We start from the raw sequence: 25,687 nt of genomic DNA on the forward strand, positions 1-25,687 counted from the left end.
GTACATAGTGATGGCAGAAGGTATATTCGTGTGTGTGTGTGTGTGTGTGTGTGTGTGTGTGTGTGTGTCTGGGCCGGGGGGTGGGGGCGGTGGGTTATAGGGGAAAGAAAAAAAAAAAAACTAAGGCTAAAAGAGATGTGGGTAAGTTGGTTGTTAGGCTGGGAAAAAGGAGGGGCCCACAAAGAGGCAGAAGCTGAAACTGGAAGAGAGAGGAGATGTCTAACAGCGCACAGTGCAGGAGGAGTTGGAATCGGAACTTGGGGTTTATCAGAAAGGTTCCTTAGGTTTGGTGAGTAGACACCCAAATCCACCACACCAGAAACAAATGCAAGGATGGGGGAGACAGGGCTTCACTCAACACATCTCTTCTTATGCTTGTCTCCTGTCTCCTCCACCCTGGGGAGCAGTTTCCTTTCTAGAACCAATACAATTGAATGGAGAGAGGCTGACTTGACCAGAGACCAAAGAGGATGCCCATATTTTATTTTTAGTTGCACTGGCGTCCTGGTGCGGGACTTCCGGCATGCACTATGTCCCTGTGCATGGGCTCCCCAGGCATGCAACGTGATTGGTAGCAGCCTGCTTTTCTGCAGCTAGATATCTTGCAAAGAAATGATTAAAAGTATCTGTACATTGTACTCATTGTCACATTGTTGTCCCATATAGTGACCTTCATAAAGAGCTTTGGGAAAGTCATTTGGGAAAGGGAATAACAGGTGATTGGTGTTTTTTTTCCTCCTTCTTTAATAGTTTCTGTTCTAATTTGTTATGCAACATTGTGCAATCACCTGGAAATGTGCTCTGTGCTCCCACGTGCTTCCTGAATGCAAACAAGCAGGTTAACAACCCCAGTGTTGTAATGTTTCAGCCTGAAATCTGCTTGGATAACCCAACAGAGCCATTTGTCCTTTGGAAATAGGGTGAATTGCGTATGGCGGCAGGAATCCACCAGGTTTGGGAGCGCTGAGGCAGAGAGACACACGTACAGAAATAAAAGGCTGGGAATAGCTAAAATTGACATCCAAGTTGGCACTGGCGCCCGATTCTTGGTGAAACCATCCCTCGGCTCCTGGAGGGAGACTGCTAAATCATGAAATTACTTGCCTTGCTTTTTGTCTGCTCCAGGCTGCTACCAAGTTTAACCCAGGAGTCCTCACAAGAAATCGACTGTGATGATGAGGACTTATTTAAGGCGGTAGATGCTGCGCTGAAGAAATATAATAGCAGAAACCAAAGCGGCAACCAGTTTGTGTTGTACCGTGTAACTGAGGTCGTCAGGACGGTGAGTGAGCTGTGTCTTACCTTGAGGTCATTTGAGATGTGTGCTGTCACTCGGAGCCCAGCCCCTCCCCCACCACACACACACACACACACACACACACACACACACACACACCACCACCACCACCACCACCAACAACAACAACAACAACAACAACACCATCAACAACAAAAATCACCAAAGCAAAGGTAGAAGCTTACAGCTCTTAGAAAAGATCAACACCACTCTTTGGCCCCGGGGGTGCAGGGCAGGGTATGACTAGTCCTCAGGCGGCCAAGCTTGGCTTCCTGGGTGATCAGGAAAGCAGGGTGTAATGAGATAAAGTTAAATGGAGTCATTTGAAAGAAACTGTTCGGAGTGGGAGAATCCAGGAACTCAATGGGACCGCAAAAAAGGACTTACTGGGTGACCAGCCCTTAGACGAAAATATGAAGACCTCCAGACCACAGGTGGGGAGGGGATGCTTATGTCTAACAAATACTGTGTGATCTCACTTATATGTGGAATCTAAAAAAATGTCTAACTCACTGAAGCAGAAAGTAGAATGGTGGTTGCCAGGGACTCAGGCTGGAGGAAACAGAGGGTGCTGGTCACAGGGTACAAACTTCCAGTTATAAGACGAGCAGGTCCTGGGGATCTAAGATGCGGCATCATGACTATAGTTAATAATACTGTAGTGTATACTTGCAATTTGCTATGAGACTAGATTTTAAGTGATCTCACCACACATACACACCCACAAAAGGTAACTATATTGGGCGATGGATGTGTTAATCAGCTTGTTTGTGACAATCACTTCACAATGTGTATATATGTATATATATCTCATCACATTGCACACTTTTGACATATGCAATTTTCATTTGTCAATTATACCTCAAGAAAGCTAGGGGGAAGGGAGAGTTACATCTAAGAGGAGGCAGAAATGAGATTAACATGCATTAGACAAAATGTCGATCAGTCTGTATGGCCGAATGCATCAAGGGTAACAGTGACGTTCTAGATGGTTTTTAATATTTTTTATAACTAATTGATGCACACAGGTTGGAGACAAATCCTGACAGTATGTGTGATTTCAAAAAAATACTAATCTTTTGATAGTTTGTTTAAATGAATTTCACTATAAAACTCTATGCCTATCATAGTTAAGTAACTGTTTACTTTGGCAGAGGAGAAAAGTACAGTCATTTGACAAGATCAGGATAAAGAAAAAAGCCCACAGGACATGATTTTTTTTTTCCTGAAAGTAAAATTGAGCCATTCTGTCTCACAAACTAGTGTAATGATGCAGACATTTGGTCCTGGTCCTCTCAAGCAACAGTTGATTGGTGTTCTCTTCATTGGGTGACATCCATGACAAATGTGCTTTTTTGTTCTAAAATGTCCATGGAATCATGCTTTACTTTGCCATATGGGCACCATCTATACCACTACTGCCTACTTCTTTATCAAAATCTGAGACCTGGAAGGAACTTGGGAGACCATGTTGTTTGACTCAATCATCCCAGGTGCAAATAAAGTGAGGCAAGCAGGCTCTGAGAGTCAGGAGACTTGGGATCTGGGGCCAGTTCTGCCTTTTCAAGGTGTGGGGGCTGCCTCAGCCCTGCCCGTCTACTTGGGGCTTCCTTTCTTTCACCTGCAAAGTGATGGGCTGGTCAACATCACCTCTCCGGTCCCTTGCTGTTTGAATGCCAGGATTTTCCATTTGGAAAGCTCACCTAACTCAACACCTTTGCACTTTCTTTTTTTTTAATTGAAGTGTAGTTGACACACAAAGTTACACTAGTTTCAGGTGTACAACATAATGGTTTGACAACTCTGTATGCTATACGATGCTCACTACAAGTGTAGCTCCCATCTGTCACCATACAACGTTATGACGGTATCATTGCCTATATTCCCTAGGCTGTGTCTTTCATCCCCGTGACTTACTCATTCCATACCTGGAAGCCTATAACTCCCTCTCCCCTTCACACATTTTACCCATCCCCACCGTCCTCTGCCCTGGCAACCGTCAGTTTGTTCTCCGTATTTAGGGGTCTGTTTCTGCTTTTGGTTTGTTCATTTGTCTCACTTTTTAGATTCCACATATAAGTGAAATGATATGGTATTTGTCTTTCCTTGTCTGATTTATTTTACTTAGCATAATACCCTCTAGGTCCACCCACGTTGTCATAAATGGCAAGATCTCATTCTTTTGTATGGCTGTGTAATACTCCATGATACATATATATATACACCAAGGTGTATATACACACACACATATTCTTTATCCATTCATCTATTGATGGACATTGGAGTTGCTTCCATATCTTGGCTACTGTAAATAATGCTGCAGTAAACATATGGATGCATATATCTTTTCACATTAGTGTTTTTGTTTTCTTTGAGTAAATACACAGTAGTGGATTGCTGGATCATATGGTATTTCTATTTTTAATTTTTTAAAGAAGCTTCATACTGTTTTCCATGATGGCGGCACCAATTTACATTCCCACTGACAGTGCAAGAGGGTCCCTTTTTCTCCATGTCCTCACCGACACTTGCTATTTCTTGTCTTTTTGATTCTAGTCATTCTGACAGATGTAAGGTGATATCTCCTTGTGGTTTTGAATTGCAGTTCCCTGATGATTAGTGATGTTGAGCATCTTTTCATGTGTCTGTTGGCCATCTGTAGGTCTTCTTTAGAAAAGTGTCTATTCAGGTCCTCTGCCCATTTTTTAATTGGATTATTTGTTTTATTTGGTGTTGAGTTGTATAAGTTCTTCATATATTTTGGATGTTAACCCTTTATCAGATATATCATTTGCAAATACCTTCTCCAATTCAGTAGGTTGCCTTTTCATTTTGTTGATGGTTTTCTTTGCTGTGCAAGAGCTTTTTATTTTGGTGTAGTCTTAATCATTTATTTTTGCTTTTCTTCCCCTTGCCTGGGAAGACGTATCTAGAAAGATGTTGCCAAGGCCAATGTCAGAGAAATAACTGCCTATGCTTTCTTCCAGGGGTTTTATGTTTTCAGGTCTCACAGTTAGGTATTTAAAGTGCAAGGCACTTTAAAAGTTTTATTTATTATCTCATGTCATGCCAGAAAAAAATAAGGCAAATAAAAATACTGAAATTACCAAAAATTAATCCACCATCCAGAGATAACGTTTTTTTGAAAATGAGAAGTCGCCTCTTATTTGTTTCCTCACTGTAAAAGAAATACATGTTTATTTTTTAAAAAGACAACTCACAAACATTTGTTTAAAGAAGTGAAACAGCTGTACTCCCACCACCAAAAGACAAACATTTTAATAGCTTTGCTTCATAACTTTCCAGACTTTTAAGAATCATATATGTACCTATAAATTGGTTTTTACAGAAATGGGCTAATACTATGGATAGCACTTTGTAACTTACAAATATGTATTTATAAATATATTATGAACACTCTTCCAAGTAAATATCTATCTTTCAGTATTTTAATTTTTTTAGAAGATTTTATTTATTTGAGAGAGTGAGAGAGCACAAGTGGGGGGAGGAGCAGAGGCAGAGGGAGAAGCAGACACCCCACTGAGCAGGGAGCCTGACACGGAGGTCGATCCCAGGACCCTGGGATCATGAGCTGAGCCGAAGGCAGATGCTTAACCAACTGAGCCACCCAGGTGCCCCAACTTTAAGTATTTTTAAGAAATGTTTTGGTCTCACTGAATTAAATCAAGATCAAATACTCATATCTGCATTAGATCTCACTCAAATTATTTGCTATGGGGTCAGTTATATGTCTCTGGTTGTTTTTTTCAGGATGACCCTGACACATTTTATTCCTTCAAGTACCAAATCAGGGAAGGAAATTGTTCTGTTCAAAGTGGCAAAACCTGGCAGGATTGTGACTACAAAGAATCTGCACAAGCTGTAAGTGGGTGGATGGTTCCTGAGCCCCTGGTGTTCCCTGTCGAGACTGTCAGATTTTTTCGCTAGAGCTGGAGATGGTTAGTATTGTTAGGCCTCTTTGTAAGGGATGCAGATAAACCCTCAACTCGTAGAAAAGCCAAGGCTCGGTGTCCGTGTTCTCGTTCTCTGTGTCAGAACACGAAGAGGCCAGCAGTGAAACATAGAGAAAGCCCTCCCAAGAGACAGGGACTCTAATGACCAATTAGGGCAGGGGACCGGGTCCCAAAGAGACAACAGATCAACATTTGGGCCAAGATCGAGGGCTGCTGAGGGGACAGCATGGGTGCTTTCATAGCATAGGCTCTGCTTCCCACTAGCTGACCCCCCAGAACCTCCATGTTGCCTCCTAAAGCAGAGATAACATTGACCTCATCAGGTTGTTGGAGGATGAAATGAGACACGTATGCAAACAACCTTCTTTTGCTGGCAATGCCTACCTTAACCAAATGCCTAACAAGTGCCTGGCCCAGCACAGCTGGTTGTTTGCCTTAATGAGGGGGGAGTGTGGACAGCGTCTGCCCCGATGGAAGCCGCTCTTTCCCCATTCCGGGGATCCACGCCTGCATGTCACAACACTGGCCTCCTGCCTGCGCTTTCAACACCGAAATTGAATGGAAAATCAAGAGGACAGTTTAGCAGCCTGGCTCTAAGGCACTGCATCCATTTTGGTGAAAAGGAAACTTGTTTTAAAACCTTGCCTTTTATACTGCCTCTCCTCCAACGTCTCGTGAAATCGGTGCCTTGCCAAAATAATCATGAGGCTACAAAAACTTTCATTCTTGCATCTCAAAACTCTGTTTTAAAAAGTCTTGGCAAGTTCAAAAAAAAAAAAAAAAAAGGAAAAGCTATATTGAGCCATAGTACTAGGTGGACTTCTCCATCTGAAAGGTGAAGATGAATGGTCTCTCTCTCTCTCTCTCTCTCTCTCTCTTTTTCTTTTTAGGCCACAGGAGAATGCTCTGCCACGGTGGGGAAGAGAAGGAATATGAAATTCTCCGTGGCTACGCAGACCTGCCAGATCACTCCAGGTAGCCCTGGGGGACAAGGAACCTGTTCTCTGTGGTGTCAGGAGCACAGCCTGGAGGAAGGCCCCGTCCCGAGGTGGCACCAGCAATGCCTTGGGGGTGGGGTGAGGGAGCGGCAGAGTCCTGGGTCAGGGCCAAGCTCAGGCCGATCATCCCCTCTGCGCTCTCCCGACTCTCCTCCTGACTGCGGCATTGTATGGGGCATGCGCAAACGCTCTGCGAGGGGACCAGAAGACACGATAACTGCCTTCAATCGTAGGCCATGAGGGAGGGAGAACAGCACAGGCTTTGAGGTCGGACTTGGCCTGGAATCTTTCCAAAGTCCTCACCTTCTCAGCTTTCCTCTTATCTCTAAAAGGGGATAAGGGATAACAACGATTTCTGCATCAGACGGTTGTTGTAGACTGCAACTGGAAGGTGTTTTTCTGAAGGTCCCATCAGCATCATCTAGTAAGGGTAACCAGGATACAAGTGATAAGAGCTAACATTTACTGGGCATTTACTGCCCGCCACAGTTCTAAGTGCTTCGCGTATATTAACTTACTTAATCCTCCCAACTCTAGGAGGTAGGCGTTAATATCCCCGCTTTACAGGTAAGAAACTGAGGCCCACCGCAGTTAGGTATCTTGCCCAAGATCCCACAGCTACTAATTAGCAGAGTTGGTATTGTAGACGCTGAATAAACACAATTCCTTTGGGATCTGAGGATGGAGCAGTAGCTCCTTATTGGCTCCTTTCCGAAAATGGCAGAGGGGCCAAATCATATTGAAATGATCCATCTGCAGTTCTCTGTCTCTCACTTGACTTTTGCCCAATGGCTTCACACCCGCCACAATTACTAACAAATTAGTGTACCCACGGAGCCTAGCTCAGCGCCTGGCTCGTGACAGCAACAGCGACAGAGGGTGCAAAACATGTTGGTTGTATTGAATTGATACAAAATGTATTATGCTCTGAACCAGGCTTGGAGGAGCTTTAATTCGAGCTAAAAAAATAAACAACTTATCTATTATGTTTTACTTTTTCAAAAGAGATTTATTTAGGGAGTGTGAGAGAGTGGGGGGGGGTGGAGGACACGGGGGGCGGGGCACAGAGGGAGAGAGAGGATCTCAAGCAGACTCCCCGCTGAGCGTGGAGCCAGACACGGGGCTCGATCTCATGACCCTGAGATCATGACCTGAGCTGAATCAAGAGTCAGACGCTTAACCGACGGAGCCACCCAGGCACCCCAATGTTTTACTTTTCATAAGAGGATAAATCCATGTTGCTTCTATAATTTAAAATTACTTTTAAATAAATTTAAAATAACTATGCACACTAGTGTGTATGTAAGCGAACGAGAGGTTTATTGTTCTGGCTAGAGAGCAGTCTTGCATCCTCTTTTTTTAATGCATAGTAGGATTTACTGGAAAGTTCATGAGGGCTTTCCAAATTATCTTACTTATTTAGGGCAGTTTATCTAAACGCGGGTCTCACTCATTAATGCCGCCCCTTTGCCTGCTCTTTGTCAAGCCGAGGGCCCTGTGGTGAGAGCTCAGTATGATTGCCTTGGCTGTGTGCACCCCATCTCGACTGCGAGCCCTGACCTGGAACCCGTTCTAAGACATGCCATTGAACATTTTAACAACAACACGGATCATTCCCACCTCTTTGCTCTTAGAGAAGTGAAAAGGGCCCACAGACAGGTTTGTTCTTTAATTGTTCATTTCGCACCTGTAGTCGGTATTACATATTCTTTGCAGAGACCGTGAAATGGAAAAGTTATTCTGTCCTTAAGGCTTTAAGAAAACTGTATCATTACCCACCTATCATGAGTCAAACATGGCTCCAAAAATTAAATTATACTTAAAAATTCTGGATATCCTCTAAATTCTAGGTTCCATATCATCAGGGGGGAGAAAAAAGTAAATACTTGTAAATCTGGTCTTTTTCGTTGCCTCAGTTCACTAAGCCTCTACTGACAGTTGACTAGGTCCTTTGTATTTTGGCCTCTAATTATGAAGGACTCACTTTGGTCAGTAACATGCCCGGCTTTTAATAGACCTTCTGATTTGCTTTCATGCGAGACCTGTGTTCTGCTCAATTATGTCCGTATCCAGCTGTATCAGGGTGCAACTAGTCCAGGATGAAGCAGGAGAAATCTTCCTGCCCGGCAGTCTGGGAACCTGATGCTCTACCAGTAAAGGTCACGCAAGCTCGAAAGTTTTCTTTCGAATAGCATTACTAATATTTCACAAATTCAATGGAAGCTTTTCTTCCTGCTGCCTAGTGAGGAAATCCTGCTAGGTCTTAGGGAACTAGAGTAACTCCACAGTAGATTGCTTTCTGTCGTTAGATGGGTGGGGGTGCAGGGTGTGGGGGTTGTGAGGACAGAGTGAGAGTCATAAAGTGTTTGTTATTTATTCAGAAATGATTTCTGCCCAGTAATAATCATCGTTCATGTTTTTGAGCACGAAATGCCAGGCAACATTCTCTGCGCCTCATAATGCTGTCAATGATGTTGAAGCTGCCTTTTAAATATTCGCTCCCAACCTGTTTCAGGTGGTGGCTGGATGGAACTATGAAATTTCTTACTCAGTTTTGCAAACGAATTGTTCCAAGGAGAATTTTCTGTTCTTGACTCCAGACTGCAAGTCCCTTTTGAATGGTGTAAGTAGGCAAAAATCTAATTATGAAATTCCTAGCACTTTGTGTCCAGTCTTTCTGGGTGAAGGAACGCTCAGCTGTGGAGGACGTCTCAGTCACTAAGATGTCAGATGACATTCACTGATTCACATTCCCTTGGGAATTCCAAAGCTCACACACTGGTCAAGCTGCCCTTCCCACCTAGTCCAGGAATCTGCACACCCGGCAGAGCACTTACAGATGTAAGCAGGGACTAAGAGAGCCTGAGACCAAATGATGCCATGATTAAGTCTGTCTTTTCATGCCTTCACTCTCCTGTCTCCTTTTCTTCCCCAGGTGCTCTATATCCTTACTCCCAAGCTCTACCCAGAACAGTCCCTCTCTGCTTGTTTTCTCACTTTTCCTCCCTTGCCTTTATCTCCAATATACACATCCCGAGTCTCTATCCCTCAGTGACCCTTTCTGGGATGATACCCCATTGTCTGAACCAAAATTATGTTAAAAGAGAGTATCTCGAGGTGACAGTCATTAGTGCATGTTAAGATGGCCAAGGCATGATGACTTCCCCAGGGATATTGGCATATAGCAGAGGACTATGCTGTAAGCAAGCCCTTTAACCTAGGAATTCAACTTCTAGAATTCTGTTACATGGGAAGAAAATGAGAAATCCAGACAGGAATAATTTCAGCATTATTATTAATAGAAAAACATTGGAAATGACATATCTTCAACAGTAGGGAATGGTTAAGTAAATCACAGTATATCTGTAGTAGAATATGTGCAGCCATTAAAATTACATTTCTAGGTTTTAGTGACTAGTAAAATGACTATAATATGTTAAGTAAAAAAAGGAAAGAAAACTATACATACAGAGTCATTCAAAAATATAAAGTAAATGTAAGTATAAAAAGTGATGAGAAACCAATATGCCAAAACATAAAATACAGTTAACTTTCAGTTGGAAATTTAGGTGCTTTTTCTAATTCTTCATACTTTTGGAACTCTCCAGTACTTCTCAAGGTCTCTGATGAAGCATGTGTTTATTTCATAACTGGGGAAAAAATTAAAAGGATGGCATTAAGAGAGTAAAAAGACAACCCACGGAGTGGGACACAATAATCCCTTATTTGGTAAGGGTTTAGTACGAAGAATATATTATTAAAACCCCTACATTGCAACAACAAAAAGACAACCCAATTTTAAAATGGGCAAAGGAGGGGCGCCTGGGTGGCTCAGTCGTTAAGCGTCTGCCTTCGCCTCGGGTCATGATCCCAGGGTCCTGGGATCCAGCCCCACATCGGGCTCCGTGCTCAGCGGGAAGCCTGCTTCTCCCTCTCCCACTACCCCTGCTTGTGTTCCCTCTCTCGCTGTCTCTCTGTCAAATAAATAATTAAATCTTAAAAAAAAAAAAAATAGCAACACCTGTCTCACAGAGGGGTTAGCGTCGTTCAAGGGCATGAAATAGAAATGAAATGTTTTGCCCACAACCGCTATAGTGTAAGGCACACTGTCCAAAGTGTATTGCAACAAGCAGCGGTGTCAGCATCACCAGGGGGGCTGTTAGAAAAGCAGGAGCTGGGTGCCTGGGTGGCTCAGTTTGTTAAGCGACTGTCTTCGGCTCAGGTCATGATCCTGGAGTCCTGGGATCGAGTCCCGCATCCGGCTCCCTGCTCGGCAGGGAGTCTGCTTCTCCCTCTGACCCTCTTCCCTCTCGTGCTCTCTATCTCTCATTCTCTCTTTCTCTCAAATAAATAAATAAAATCTTAAAAAAAAAAAAAAGAAAAGCAGGAGCTCAACTCCACCTCTACCTACTGAATCAGAATCTGCATATTAACATGATTCTCCAGTGATTTATTTGCATACTAAAGTCTGAAAAGCACTGATTTGAGAGGTTTCATAAATAGTTCTCTGGCCACGTTGCATATTAGAATCATTCAGCTAGCCTTAAAAAAGGCCTGTTCCCAAGCCATCCCCCAGACGTTCTGATCTATGATGTACACCTGAAACTAATAGGATATTAATTATACTTGTTTTTTTCTTTTTTTAAAGATTTTATTTATTTATTTGAAAGAGAGAGCACAAGTAGGCAGAGCGGCAGACAGAGGGAGAGGGAGAAGCAGATTCCCCACTGAGCAGGGAGCCAGACGTGGGTCTCGATTCCAGGACCCTGGGATCATGACCTGAGCTGAAGACAGACACTTAACTGACTGAGCCACTCAGGTGCCCCACACTTCAGTTTTTTCAAAAAGCTCTTAAAACTCTTGATATATGTAGGTTGTTTGCTGAATACATCAATTTATATTCCATCAGCAATGTATACCCCTGATAGAATTCAGTATTAAAAAAAAAAAAACCTTAGGGGTGCCTGGCTGGCTCAGTTGGCAGAGTTATGTGTCCCTTGATTCTAGGGTCATGAGTTCAAGCCCCACCTTAGGGGTAGCATTTACTTTAAAAAAAAAAGTAAATTAAAAAGTCATGAGATTAAAAAAAACTTAGCTAATTTCGTAGACAAAAACCTTTTTAGTTTTCATTTTATCAGTCAACAATGTAGTTAATATGCATTTATTTAACCACTATGTTTTCATATACTTGTTAGAAATTTATGGGTTGAATTTATAAATTGTCTTCTATATTCTTTGCCCATTTCTCTTTGGAATAAATCTTAAAAGATTTGGAAAATCATATTTTTATAGTAAAGGTATCAGTGCTTTGTCATATTTTCTCAGGGGTTTACTTTTTAGTTTTCATTATGGTATTTCTGACTTATGAATAGTTTTGGTTTACAGGTTGCCAAATCTACCAATATTTTCATTTGAATTTTTCCACCATTTGCTCAGCAATCACTTTATTTTTTTCCTTCTAGTTTGTCTGTGGTCAATATTTTATAATGTAACTTTTGATCTTATCTGGAATTACTTTTGTTGTATCTTGCGATTTTTTTTTCAATTTTTTAAAGAGAATAACCAGATATCTCAACAGTCTTTCCTTCTACGTAAATTCATGACAACCTTCATTCCATAGTAGTCTCCTCCAAAAAATCTGTTCTCTGTTTTTGTACCAACAACACCATGTTTTAGCAGCCACAGATTCATAGAAAGTTGAAATATGTGATTTATTATCCAGTGTTTCTATCTTCAAAACCAACCTTAGAAAAAGTTTGTGAGAAAAACTTATATTGTCACATAGACTGGGATTCCATTACATGTCTAAATTAATTTGAGGATAACTGGCAAACATACTCTTTAGTCTTTTTAGTCAAGAATTTTGTATACATCTCTATTTAGACAAGTTTCAATTTATATTTCTAAAATTTGGGGTTTTGTTGTTGTTGTTGTGTTTGGTTATTGCTATCAGGAATTAAATCCTTTTGTTTTTATTTTCTTTTTAATAAGTTATTAGATACAAATGTATACTTTTTTGTGCATTTTTCTTACATTCAGCAACTTCACTGAATGCTTATTAGCTCTAACAGCTTTTCATTGTTTCTTTTGATTGTTCTAGATATACAATAATATCTTATGCAAAAAATACTTTTATTTTCTTTTCTGATGCTCATTTTTTTTGTTCTATGTGTTAATGAATTGACCCAAACAAACAGACATAATTTTTGAAATAACCGTGATCATCACATACCATCATGTTTTATTCCTGATTATGTTGGCAAAGCCTCTAAGATTCTGTCATTATGTATAATATGTGCTGTGGGTTCTGGGTAGACATTCTTTGTCATGTTAAGGAAGCATCCTTACATTCCTGTTCTTTAAAGAGTTTTATTCTTTTCATTTTGTTCTTAAATAAGGAATTGGTATTGAATTCAGGAAATGGTTTAGAACAGATATTAAAGTATCTATTATGTTTTCCTAATTTAATCTGTTATGTTGTTTTGACAGCTTTCCTAAAGTAATCTTTAGATTCCTAAACTAAACTCTATTTGTTTAGTTTAATTATTCTTTAGATATACATTTGGATTCTATTTCTAGTTTAGGAATTCGACATCTATATTTATAAGTGAAAGGTGTTTAACCGTTTTCTGGGTGTGTGTTTGTATGTGTATTCTATTTTTTCAGGTTTTGATATCAGGATTATAATTTTATAGAATGAAAATAGTTTGCCACTATTTTATTTTATTTATTTATCTTTTTAGCTAATAGATTTTTTTGTTTTATTATGTTATGTTAATCACCATACATTACATCATTAGTTTTTGATGTAATGTTCCATGATTCATTGTTTGCGTATAACACCCAGTGCTCCATTCAATACGTGCCCTCTTTAATACCCATCACCGGGCTAACCCACCCCCTACCCACTATTTTATTTTTTTAAGTTTATTTTTTTAGTAATCTCTACACTCAATGTGGACTCGAACCCACAACCCCGAGATCAAGAATTGCATGCTCTACTGAGTGAGCCAACTGGGCACCTCTGCCAATATTTTCTATATTCAGAAATATCTTATACAACATGGAAATATATATACTTCTTTAATTTTTAAAATTATTCTTCCATAAAATATCTATGTTATTTGGAGGTGAGAAGTGGAATGAAGTTTAGAGTAGGAATAGCATTTTCTCCTTCTCCAGTCATTGATCCATTCAAGTTTTCTTCTTGTTTTTAAGTCAGTTGGTTATTTATACTTTTCCAGAAAATTATCTATTTCTTTGGAATTTAAATTATCGTAAACTTGTTCATAACATTCTCTTATATTTTTCTACTTCTTTGTATACTTTGTTATGTTGCCTTTTTTATGCACTTGATTTTTTCCTCACCCCAAGAATGATCTTTTGAATTTATTTTTAACGCTAGTACTGTTTTCAGACTTCTCAGTTTTGCTTTTACCTTCATTGTTTTCTCCTTCTTATTTTCCTGAAGCCTGTTCATTATTATTTTCTTTAACTTCTTGAGATAAACACCTAGTCTTAGGGATGTTTTGTTTTGTTTCTTGACTCTCTCCTTAAATTACAAAAACATTTAAAGCCACGAGTTAACTCTAAATGGTGCTCTGGCAATATGATGTGGAATTCTCATTTTTATTTTGTGTTTTATTTTTTTCCTTTTCTAAGGAACCCTAACTATTTAAGCAAGTGTGTTTATATTTCCAAGTAGTTAGTTTTTGTTTGTTTATTTGTTTAAACATGTAAGTAATGTAATATTAATTTTCAGGGAGGTTTTTTTTTTTTCTTTTTGGTGCTGAGGCCAAAGAACATGGCCTGTATTATTTCTGATTTGATAAATTTATTGAGACTTTTTTATGACCTAGTGTGGGAGTGATTAAAAATTTTGCATCATACTTATGAAAGTGTCATTTTAAATCATGTGTGTCATATGAAAATATGATTTAAATAAATATTATGTTATTCAAGTCTCCTATGACCTTATTTTTTTTTAATCCACCTGGTCGGTCTTAGATTTATAGTTGTATGTTAAATTTCCTACCACAATGATTTCTATCCATTTCTATTCCTGTATGTTTTCTGCTTTATGTATCTTGATTCTGGGCTTCTAGACTATATCTTTTATATAAATAAAATAATCTTTATTACTACCTTTGTGAGTTTTTTGTTATCTTGAATTTTACTTTTTCCAATATTAATAATACCTTAGCTCCTTTTTGTCATAGTTGCCTCATATAGCTTTGTTCATCCATTATATTTAAACTTTTTATTATAATATACTTGACGATGTAATACATTAATTTTGTTTTTAGCTTAATCTACAAGTCTTTGCCTTGCTAAAAGAAAATTTTATCTGCTCACCTATACGGTTATTATTTCTATACTAGGTACTCTCATCATCCTGTTTCATGTTTCTGTGGGTTTGCGCCTATGTGTTTGCTGGAGATGCTGTTAACTAATTGTCATTTATTCTCTCTTTGCAATCCGACTATGTTTTGTTGTCATTTTCTATGTGATGATTTGTAAAGTCAGCATCCTATTTTTAGTTATACTAGTTGTTTACTTTAAAGGTTCTTAAAAATGTTCTTACTTTATGTACCTATATACTTTTTAAAAACCAGGATATTGGTGAATGTACAGATCACGCACACATGGATCTTCAGCTAAGAATTGCTTCTTTCTCGCAGAAGTGTGAACTCTATCCAGGTATGACATGACCCATGTTGGTCCCTGACAACGGACTAGGTCTTTTCACAGGAATTGTGCTTTGGTTTCCATGATCGGCCACAAAGTCTGTGTGATCAGCAGACCTTCCCGAGATCAACTGACCCCGTCTCTGCCCAGCTGTGTGGCAGCAGGTGTGGCTGAGACTGCTCTGGAAGTAGCCAGAAGGGAATATGGTGACTACAAGGGGAAGTGGCTGGCCTCTGGGTACAACACCAGCTGGTCTTCCCTGTGTGCAAGATGTCCCTATGTCAGATGCTGTAAATTGGGAAAGCTGCATCTCATTTTTAACCACTTAGAGTAAAATCCTTTCTTTTTTTTTAAGATTTTATTTATTTATTTGACAGAGAGACACAGTGAGAGAGGGAGCACAAGCGGGGGGAATGGGGGAGGGAGAAGCAGGCTTCCCGCAGAGCGGGGAGCCTGATGCAGGGCTCGATCCCACGACCCTGAGATCATGACCTGAGCCGAAGGCAGACACTTAAAGAATGAGCCACCCAGGCGCCCCAAGTAAAATCCTTTCAATTAAAGATTGGGTTTTTTTTTTTTTTTTTTTACCCACATGTTACAATGGAGGGAAAGGGAAATACTGCAAAATTTGACTTTATCAAGTCCTTATTTCTTATACCAAGAATTGGCTTTTCTCATTCTTGGAAGATAGTTGTATGCACTCCATGATGAGAAGCATTACTGAAGCTGCCTGCTCACCAGAATCATAGGACTTAAAATTTTCCCTCTATAGAGTCATTCCTTTAAGTTAAGCACTGCTCTTTACAGGTGGTTCCATCAGAAATGCAAAAACTTAGGAAAAGTACAGCATATTGATTGATCCACTAATACCTACTGATTGAATGTTTTCCTTAACACACTTGGTTCTGAGAAGAGAAAAAGAGAGAGGCCTTAAGGTGAAGGTCAGATAGACAACCTCTACACACTACTGAGCCTCGGGCTGTCATGTGGCCCTCTGTAAATGGATGCCAGATCACGTGCAGGAGAGCTACTAGGCTAGACTTTTCCTTCCCCTGCACTTGCTAACTTAAAACCTGTTTCTTTCAGGGGAGGATTTTGTACAACCGCCTTCCAGAATTTGCCTTGGCTGCCCCAAAGATATACCTGTCAACAGCCCAGAGTTGGAGGTGGCTCTGAATCACTCCATCGCAAAGCTTAATGCAGAGAATAATGGAACTTTCTATTTCAAGATTGACAGTGTGAAAAGGGCAACAGTACAGGTCTGTAAATTACGCTACAAAAATAATGATATTAGAACCTAGGTGTGAATTTGCTGACTAATTTTGCCATCGTCCTTGGCTCTGCATTGGGAACCAGCATACCCAGGGAATAGGATTTGGGAGATTTGAATTTCAAGTGCCAGCCTCATTGCATTCTTTGTGTGTGATCTTGGAAAAGTCATTTAGAACATGTTCTCCATTTTCTATCTGTAAAGGATAGGGGTGAGGATCAAATAAGAACGTAGATGTCAATCGCTTTTCAAACTCCAAAGTGCTCTGTAAATACTAGCAACTATTATATAATTAACAAAAGTCAGTGCTAGGAAAAGCAAAACTTACTCTCTGCGTTTCTAGAGTCATTTTCATTGTAGCATCACTTAGTGCCTTGGGCTCAGCCCCTTTGGTCTGTCATTGTCCAGATTCTTCACTCTCACCCGCATGTCGTTTCTCCTCTGCCTTGGGTGCCCTTCGCTCCTATAGATGTACCCTCTGGGGATTCATCTCTCTTGCCATGCCCTGTCAATCAAAGCTAAGGAGTGTTCTATTCTGGGGGTCAGGAGACCCAGCTCTACCACAGCACCACCACTGTGCTGGATGACCCTGGAGTCATTCAGACTCACTCAGCCCTGTGGCCCCATCTGAAAAAAATGAGTGGCTGGATTAACAGAGCCCAGAGTCCTTCCACTCCAGCAGCCTATAACCAGTGTACTCATGGACAGAGTCCTATGATAGACCTCAAAACTGGCTTCCCTAAATACAAGCTAAAGAAAAGTAATCAAAATAGAACCAAACTGGTACACCACACCAACATGATCCTTATAATCTGGTGAAAGAAATAGCACTAAAAAAATTCATACTTTTGGCTCAGGAGTGAGCCAGATTTCTAATTTCTAGAAATATAAACTAGAAGGAGTCTTTATATACAGTGATATTCACTGTAGCTTTAACTATAAACCCCCCCAAAAAAGGTAAACTGTCAAAATGATCAATAATCTAGCAATGATTTGATATATCTGGCATATCCGTACAATGGAGTATTAAGCAGTAATTTGAAAGCATCTTTGTGAGGCATTCTTGGTGTGGGCAATGACTCCTGCTAAAATATGCAGGGAAAAACAAGAGGCCGTAAAACCAAACATACATTCTGTCCTCGCTTATGTTATTAAAAAGTACAGAAGACAATACTAAAAAGAAAGAAATGCCTCAGACTATTCACAGTGGTGGTTTTTAGGTGACGGCACAATAGGCTATTTATGCTCATCTTTCCAATTTCCTGTTCCAGTTTTATGACTGGAAGAAAACCTCTAAACAAACAGTATTAAAGTAAATCAAACCTGACCCTCTGTCTTCTACTCAGGTGCTTGTTCCTGTCCCTGAGGCCAGCCCCCTCTCCCTGGTCTCACAGGCAGGACCAGCATGGGGCTCCCTCCCCGAAGACGCTAATCCATGCTGCTCCTGTTCGTCAACTCTTCTTGGCTCCCACCTCTCTGCTTTCTTCCCACTGTCCCTTGTTCTTAACGATGGAGGAGTTGTGCAGTGCCCTGCCATTTATTACAGGTCCAAGATTTGCTGTCAGGAGGAGAACCAGGCATTCCCATGCATGAATATTTAGTCTTCTTGGTAGTTCCAGTTCTCTCTGTAAATTAGTGAATCAACTCTCTAGAGTATATGCGTGTTTGTTTATGCTAAGGAGGCCAGGGAACCACAGGAGGTAACGCTGTGAATGGAAGGCAATTTCCATGGCCAAATCAATCTGGAATATTGTGAAGATTTCAAACTTACTTTTAAGAGATAGATCATTACTGATGCTTGTGTTTAAAGAGAGAGCCGTTTGACTGCTCCGACAGAGATATTCAAGGCAGCCTTGGTGGAAGCGGCCCCTTTACCAAAATTCAATTTATCATGAGATGAATTTGCTAAGAGCCAAGCTCCAAATGACCAATCTGCCAAATTGCTAAAGATTTCTTTTACAGTTTTAGTCTTGCCTTGGCTTTGCGTGTTTAGTCCTGTGTGGATGCATATCTATTCCTATTTCAGAAACCGCGAACTTCTTAAATCCTCCATTTTTCGCATGTGAGTGGTTGCTGTTTGCGTCACATGTCCCTTATTTCACCCCGCCCCTGCTGCTGCTGCCCCCCCTTCTGTCAGCACTCCTCCCCGCCTCTGCTCAGATGAATATACTTCAAGGATCTGTGTGTGCACATCAAGGTGCTTCTCCTTTGACAAAATCTTGGAGATGTCAAGGAATATGTATGTGTCTAAGACTTAATGCAAATGGCCAAATTACAAAATTATTTGCAATTATGCCAATTTACATTCACACCAACTGGGTATAAGACACTGATTGATGATCTCGTATTATATTCCTACCAGCAGTGATCGAGGCTGCATGTTCCCCACACCTGGCCAACAGCAGGCCTCATCACTGGCTTCCGTCTTGGTCAACATGAAAGATTAAAAATGATGTTGCATTGCTTTTTTAATGTGCATATCCTTGGTTATTAATGAAGTAGACTTTTTTCCCCCAGGATAAATGGTCATTTTAACTTCTTTCCTGAAATACCTGTTCATGTCCTTTGCACATTTGTTTTGGCATTAGACTTTTTATTGATCCTATGTCATATTTTTCCCAAATTGCCTTGCTACTTTATTTACTGTAATTTTGAGAATAAGTTTTCATTTTCGTCTAGTCAAATTTCAACATTTTCCCCTTCCTTTAGGTTTCCTTCCTCTGCTCTTCCCCTAAGAAAGGCCTTCCTCATCCTGAGATCTGATGAATATTTACATCTGTCTAGCTCATTAATTTTAATTTTTAAATGCCATTAGATCTGATATTGCTATATAGTGTTCTCCATTTTAAAAACAAAACTTGGGCAGGGTGGATTTCAGCAGGGAAGACTTCTGATAAGAATGACACTTGATGATGATGGTGATATATGGATATGACCTTGAGGCCCTCAAACAGAAGATGGTATTAGGTCTCCTTCATTTCTGTCCTCTGGACCCTGAAGAGAGCTGTCGGTTGCATTTTATGTTGTCAACTTTCTTAGGCAACATCACATTGATCAACTCTAAGGCCAAAAAATTAGATTAAAGTATACCCTGAAATAAGCAAGAAAATTTTTGATCACTGAAGTATAGATGCTAAACCCCTCTTAGAAACTTCCTCTCTACTTACACATACACTTGGAGTTTTAAAAGTTAATTATTATATTTCTCTTAAGATTTTAACCATGCTTACCCAGCAAGACAATGCCAAGAAAGGAGGAAGAGGAGCTTAGTTCTTCCTACAACTCTGCCTTCCTCATCTGCCTCCCATCAGGCTTTCCCCGTGTTTTTACAAAGTATAAAGAGATAGGGAAGACTGTTAAGGTTTGCTTTTATAAAAATGGGGTTGTACTATCACCCTATAACTTCATTTTTTCAATAATGGTCATCCTTCTAGGTCAACAGATATGTATGATGTATTCTCTTGACAGCTACATAATCTGTCTGTCCCACTCTCTCTCCCTCTCTCCCTCTCTCTCTCTCTCTCTCTCTCACACACACACACACACACACACACACACACACACACACACACACACATATACACACACAGTCGGCTTAGACTACCATAGCAAAATATCAACGATTGAGTGATTTAAACAACAGGAGTTTGTTTCTCACAGTGCCTGAGGCTTAGAAGTCTAAACGCCAACCAATTCAGTTCCCTGGTGAGGGCTCTCTTCCTGGCTTGCAGATGGCAACCTTCTTGCTGTGTCTTCAACTTCAGAGAGAGAGAGAGAGCTCTGGTCTTATAAGACCCTTCTAAAGACACTTCTTATAAGGATGCTAAGCCCATTATGAGGGCCCCACCCACATGACCTCATCTAAATCTAACTGCCTCCCAAAGGCTCCACCTTCTAATACCATCACATTGGAGGTTAGGGCTTCAAAATATGAGTTTGGTGGGGGACATAGTCAGTCCATGACACACACACACACACACACACACACACACACACACACACATTTAAATCCTAGAATTGAATACCAAATAACTTGGTCTAGAAACCACGTCAACTTTTTAATACATAATTTAAAAACATTTTTATCAAGTGTGTTTTTCAGGGTATAAGAATTATAAGATATGGCATTTTTAAATGACTTAAAAAGCCATCCCTGGGATTTTGTTGAAGTCAGAGTAGTTTAAAAACATGAGCTTAATTTCTTAAATAAATAAATGAGGTGTGCTTCTTCTAGACCAAAAAAAAAAAAAAAAAAAAAAAATTGGGCCACAAATTGCTTAATGGAAGACAGCATTGTGTGATGATTAAGGTTGTTGCTAAAGATTAAAGCATATTCTTAATATAAAAAAGAAATAGAAGCGAGCTCGAAAATCCAAATAATTTTTCTAATCACATAATTTCTATAGTGGTACCAACTCAGTATTTCTCGACCTAAGATTTGGCAGGATGATAAGGCATTTCAAAAAAAAATATTTAACTTTTTCTTCCTACTTTTCTTAGATTCTATTACAACTTGAGCCCTTGAATTATTCGTGACTTTTGCAGCTGTTAAACAATAAAACTCAGGAAAATATAAATATAGAAATTATAGCTTGCTTCCCCCCATTTTGAAAAGGAAATGAGGCCAGTCATTAGCCAAATATTTTTCACATGCACACAAATTGAAAGTTTTGTTGTCAAACATTTGTACTTTTCTGTGTAACTCTCATTTGTTTAGTATATAATTAAAATGTCAATATTCTCCCCAAAAACTTCTTAGAGTGAAAACATATGATTTATTATACAATATTAATTAAGCTCCTACTTTGTGCTAATTAATTATCCAGGTGGTGGCTGGACAGAAATTTTCTATTGCGTTCAGAGCCAGGGAAACCATGTGTTCCAAGGAAAGTAATGAAGAGTTGGCAGAAAGTTGCCAGATCAATAAATACGGAGTGAGTAGTAACGCAACTGTGTATTTGCTCCCTGGAAACCTTTTTGGTATTTTATACTTGTTTAAGCATCACACGAACAACACTGTTCTTTCTTTTGGCTTCTGTCTTCATGGATAGCAAATCCTAGAATGTAAAGCCGATGTTTTTGTGATACCTTGGGAGAAAAAAATTTACCCTACTGTCACCTGTCAGCCACTGAAAAAGGTATGATTCTAATTACAGTCAGCTCGGGTCAACTTTGCTCATTCCGAAAAGTCATATTTGAGGGTTGAAAGTGAACTGTTATTTAAATGAATTGGGAGACTATCTTCTTAAAATGGGGAAGAACGCTCACATTTCTTTGCTGACCTCTTTATGGCTAGACATGAGAGCAGCAGTCCTCGTAATTACATACCATGCCTTGTCAGCATCCCATTGGCAGGGGGCCCTCGCTTGGTGAAGTGCAGGCCCTGCTGTGGAGGGCCCATGCTAGCCCGTGCACCCGCAAGGTGTGCCTGAGACGAGGCCCTGCTCTCCCATGCTCACTGCTTACAGCCAAGGAGATCGGGAGGAATACAGATCTCAGCCCCCACTCCACATCAGTTGACTCAAAATCTGCATTTTTAACATGATCCCTGAGGTGGTGGGGAGGGGGGAGGAGGTCATACCCATGTTCAAGTTCAGGAAGCATTAGTTTGCATCATTTTTTTTTAATTTTTAAAAGATCCCTGGGAAGTAAGTAAGACTTTCCCCATTGCCAAGGATGACATCCTAAAAATTACAAAGATGCTGAGGTCATAGGGTGAATAATAACATTACCAAGTGTACTCTCTGTCCCAGGCACTGTACTGAGAGCTTCATACATATTTCCCTCCTGACACCTCTATGAGGCAGGTGCTGTTATTATCCTATTTACAGATGAGAAAAATGAAGCCGGTGATGCTCAGATTCAAGTCTAGATCAAATCAGAGCCCACTCTATTCGCTGTGATGCTGATTCCTAGTAGGGTCTGACTTGTTTGACTCTCCAAACCATGTTCTTTGTACCACCAAACACTGCCCCTGACCATCACATTCTCACAGGTAGTGAAAGTGTAGGTGGAAAAAATCCACAAGACCGTATCTTCAGTGCAGTTTGCCTCTTCTTACTTTTTCCTGATTTACATTTTTGCCATGTGTCAGTACGTACAGAGTCTAATAGAAACATTATACAAAGACTGCGTTTCAAGCTGGTGACAATTCCTAATGTGTTTCAATGAAACAAAGTAGTTGTGAATATATGCTCCCTAGATATTCATCTCATAAAGCCACTTAGCGCCTTTTAGGATAAAAAGAGTAATCGTGCTAATAGAAACAGTATCAATGAATAAATAATGTGTCATGGCTTTATATAACCATGGGCTTAGAAGGTACCCTAGGGATTATGTAGTACCACCACCCAATTTTTCCCAGTGAAGGAAAAACTCTCCAGCTTAGAGTATTAAGAACAATAATCAATAACCACAAATTATAAAAGCAACCAAAGAGGAAAAAATATTCATTCTCATCCTCTCTGGAATATTAATATAGTATTTGAAGTCTGATAGATTTGCCCCATTGTAAAGAAAGATAGCATTGCCAGGACTCAGTCCCTTCTTTCTTCATTGATAGTATGGTTTTCACAGTAACACATTCATCTTAATATGTCCTGTTTAGATCATATTGATGAAAAGGCCTCCAGGTTTTTCACCTTTCCGATCAGTACCCTTGGAGAAAACAGAAGAAGGAACAACTGTAAGTCCACCCCACACTTCCATGGCACCTGTACAAGGTGAAGAGCGGGATTCAGGAAAAGAACAAGGACACACTCGTGGGCATAGCTGGGGCCATTACAAGCAAATAAAACATGGCTTTGGCCATGGCCATAAACATGAGCATGACCAAGGCCATGGGTACCACAGGGGACGTGGCCTTGGCCATGGACATCAAAGGGAACATGGCCTAGCCCAAGGACATATACATGAACATGGCCACGGCCATGGAAAATATAAAAATAAAAGAAAAAACAATGGAAAGCACAATGGTTGGAAAACAGAGCATTTGGCAAGTTCTTCTGAAGATAGTACTACCTCTTCTGCACAGACGCAAGAGAAGACAGAAGGGCCAACACCCCTCCCTTCCCTAGCCCAGCCAGGTATAGCGGCTACTGTGCCTGACTTTCAGGACTCAGATCTCATTGCAGCCATGATGCCTAAGCCACCAGCTCCCACAGAGAGTGATGATGATTGGATCCCTAACATCCAGATAGAGCCAAATAGCCTTTCATTTAACCTGATATCTGACTTTCCAGAAAAAACCTCCCCCAAATGTCCCGGACGCCCCTGGAAGCCAGTTAATGGAATGAAGCCAGCTGTGGAAGTGAAAGAATTTCATGATTTCGATCTCACTGATGCTTTGTTTTAATTTATGCCGCCGTGAGTCTTTAACACTTCATCATTCCTCTCCCCATTGTCTAAATATCCTGATATAACACAACAAAAGCCCTGAAGCTTCAGAACAGCTTAGAGTGAAGGGGTGAGACTCGCAATGGGGACATCGTCAATCTCTATGGACGACGTATAACCGTGTGCAGAATCCTAAATTCCCTCTGGGTCTTCCTCACAAGTTTTCTTATCTAACACAGAAAATGGACAAACTCATGTGCCTTATGACCTATGGCAATTTGCTTTTCTGACAACAAATGTGTACCTTAAAATGTATGTCATGGACTTTCATACAAAGATTATTGACATTCTGAATAAACTGCGGCATGTGGTCCCTGAACACATGTGAAAATAAGGGAAGTCAAGAGATTGAATGCTGAATTTCTTAATGGGAAAAGAAATAATAATAAAACCTCTAGAGGTTAAAGAGGGACAGCGGGAAAGAAAGACAGATTGGCCAAAGAGAGGACAGGGGAAGTAAATTAACTGACTTTCAGTTTCCACAATGACTAGTGTATCAAATAGTTACTCCCACTTGACAAAGCTGTCCTGATAATTCTCTTTCTAGGTGAGAGGGTTTCTTGTAAGTCAGTCATTTCCATTTACTCATTAAGTACCTTTTACAACAAGGCTTTCAAATGGGAGTTTTCTGTTTGTTCATTTGTTGCCCACGCTATATTGAGTAATCCTGAGCTTTCAGCAACTCTGAGTTTAGTGATAAGGATGGAAAGCAGAGAAAGTAATATAGAGGCAGTCTTGCCAGGGAAAACGTTTTTTAAATAATTGACAAGTGAATATCATGGGGTGTGATGCAAATTTCGTTCAGAAATTTTATGAGGAAATTCCTCTCTAACCTCACTTTATGATCATATCATCTTTTTGCTATGACATTGAAGAGCACTGGTTTTTGCAAAAGAGAATAATATGATTGTCTTTAATTGCCTTATAACATGAGGGAGGCGTGTATTTTATAACCCTTGCTGCGCTTTTGCCTAGGGAAACAAGCTAGGGCTTTAAACAGCTACACTTACCTGTGGATGAATGTTTCACTGCTACTTCAGTTTATGGGATGCATTTGAACCTCTGAGTTTTTATTTCATTTCAAATATTATCTGTACTTTTAAATAAAGAACCAATGATGTCAGGAAAAAGTCTCATCTTGTCAAATGGTTGCTTCACTCTTCTTTTATTGAATGATAACAACAGATTAACAGAGTTTTACTATACTTACAGAGGCACCTAATGCCCTGCGAGTACAAGGGCCGACCTCAGGAGGCAGGGGCAGAGCCAGCATCTGAGAGCAAGGTCTCTTGACCAGTGGGCAGAATCTTCATGCCTGCCACAACAGCCCCAACAACCTCTATCACCAGCCCTGCATGGAAGGAGAAGAAGAAGGGATAAAAGTTAAAGAGAAGAATGCCATTCTACTATTCTGTTGCTGAGTGAAATAAAGTTCAGTCTTGATGCTCTCATTCCTGGTGAATTCATGGTGGTCTTCTTTTGGCCACACCCATCCTACAGCAAAGTCCAGTAGATCAGAGAGCCAGTGTTATGACTCTTTGTCATGGAAACTCATAGCCCAGCTCTAGAGTATTCTTACTAACCAAGGCAGGAGTTAGGTTCCTTACCACCAAAACTTAATCATGGATGTTAAATTAACAGTTAGTGGGTCATGTTTCTACCAGCAATCTAAGGACTCTCCACCTTCCCTTCTCCCTTCTCCTGATTCCCAGCCTAAACTGAAGACTAATTTGTCTTATTCTTGTTTTTTAAGATCCAGATAATTACCAAAAAGAAAAAAAAACTTGTGTTAATGGGATGGCTACCAACTTCTCATTATTAGAAAATACCTAACCACAAAAAAAGTTTTTAAAAAAAATTTTAAATTAACTTTCTGATCTGGGTAAAGGAGATAATAGAAATCCATGGAGCACTGGGTGTTGTATGAAAACAATGAATCGTGGATCACTGCATCGAAAACTGGTGATGTATTGTATGGCGACTAACATAACGTAATAAAATAAAATTAAAAAAAAATCCAGTAGAAGAGAAAGTGATAGGGATTTTAAATCTTCTGTAGTAAAAC

At 40.1% G+C, this 25,687-nt stretch overlaps 1 protein-coding gene across 5 annotated transcripts; it reads left to right on the top strand.

Moving 5' to 3' along the window:
- Positions 1 to 869: 869 nt before the first annotated feature.
- KNG1 (kininogen 1) lies at positions 870 to 25,073 on the top strand. 5 transcript variants are annotated; one of them, XR_003518577.2, is made up of 12 exons: positions 879 to 1,282; positions 5,069 to 5,179; positions 6,162 to 6,246; positions 7,756 to 7,928; positions 8,785 to 8,892; positions 14,885 to 14,969; positions 16,044 to 16,216; positions 21,054 to 21,161; positions 21,279 to 21,365; positions 22,835 to 22,912; positions 23,469 to 23,592; positions 24,835 to 25,073. XR_003518577.2 is itself a non-coding variant. In XM_027586954.2 (11 exons), the coding sequence occupies exons 1-11, from the start codon at positions 1,091 to 1,093 to the stop codon at positions 24,913 to 24,915; spliced, it is 1,281 nt and encodes a 426-aa protein (XP_027442755.2). In that variant the 5' UTR covers positions 870 to 1,090; the 3' UTR covers positions 24,916 to 25,073. The 5 variants fall into 5 exon arrangements, 4 of the variants coding, with proteins under 4 accessions (XP_027442755.2, XP_027442754.2, XP_027442756.2 ...); XM_027586954.2 differs by lacking the exon at positions 23,469 to 23,592 and having other exon boundaries at positions 870 to 1,282; XM_027586953.2 differs by having other exon boundaries at positions 877 to 1,282; positions 22,835 to 23,592.
- The last annotated feature ends 614 nt before the right edge of the window (positions 25,074 to 25,687 follow it).

The sequence above is a fragment of the Zalophus californianus genome, chromosome 1 (assembly GCF_009762305.2).
Source record: "Zalophus californianus isolate mZalCal1 chromosome 1, mZalCal1.pri.v2, whole genome shotgun sequence".
NCBI lineage: Eukaryota > Metazoa > Chordata > Mammalia > Carnivora > Otariidae > Zalophus > Zalophus californianus.

What these genes read in the sequence shown, in the direction of transcription:
- KNG1 (XM_027586953.2), top strand. Translation starts at nt 1,091, where the DNA reads ATGAAATTACTTGCCTTGCTTTTTGTCTGCTCCAGGCTGCTACCAAGT. An exon ending in TAACTGAGGTCGTCAGGACG is followed by an intron (nt 1,283 to 5,068) that starts GTGAGTGAGCTG and finishes TGTTTTTTTCAG; the next exon opens with GATGACCCTGACACATTTTA. An exon ending in ACAAAGAATCTGCACAAGCT is followed by an intron (nt 5,180 to 6,161) that starts GTAAGTGGGTGG and finishes TTTTCTTTTTAG; the next exon opens with GCCACAGGAGAATGCTCTGC.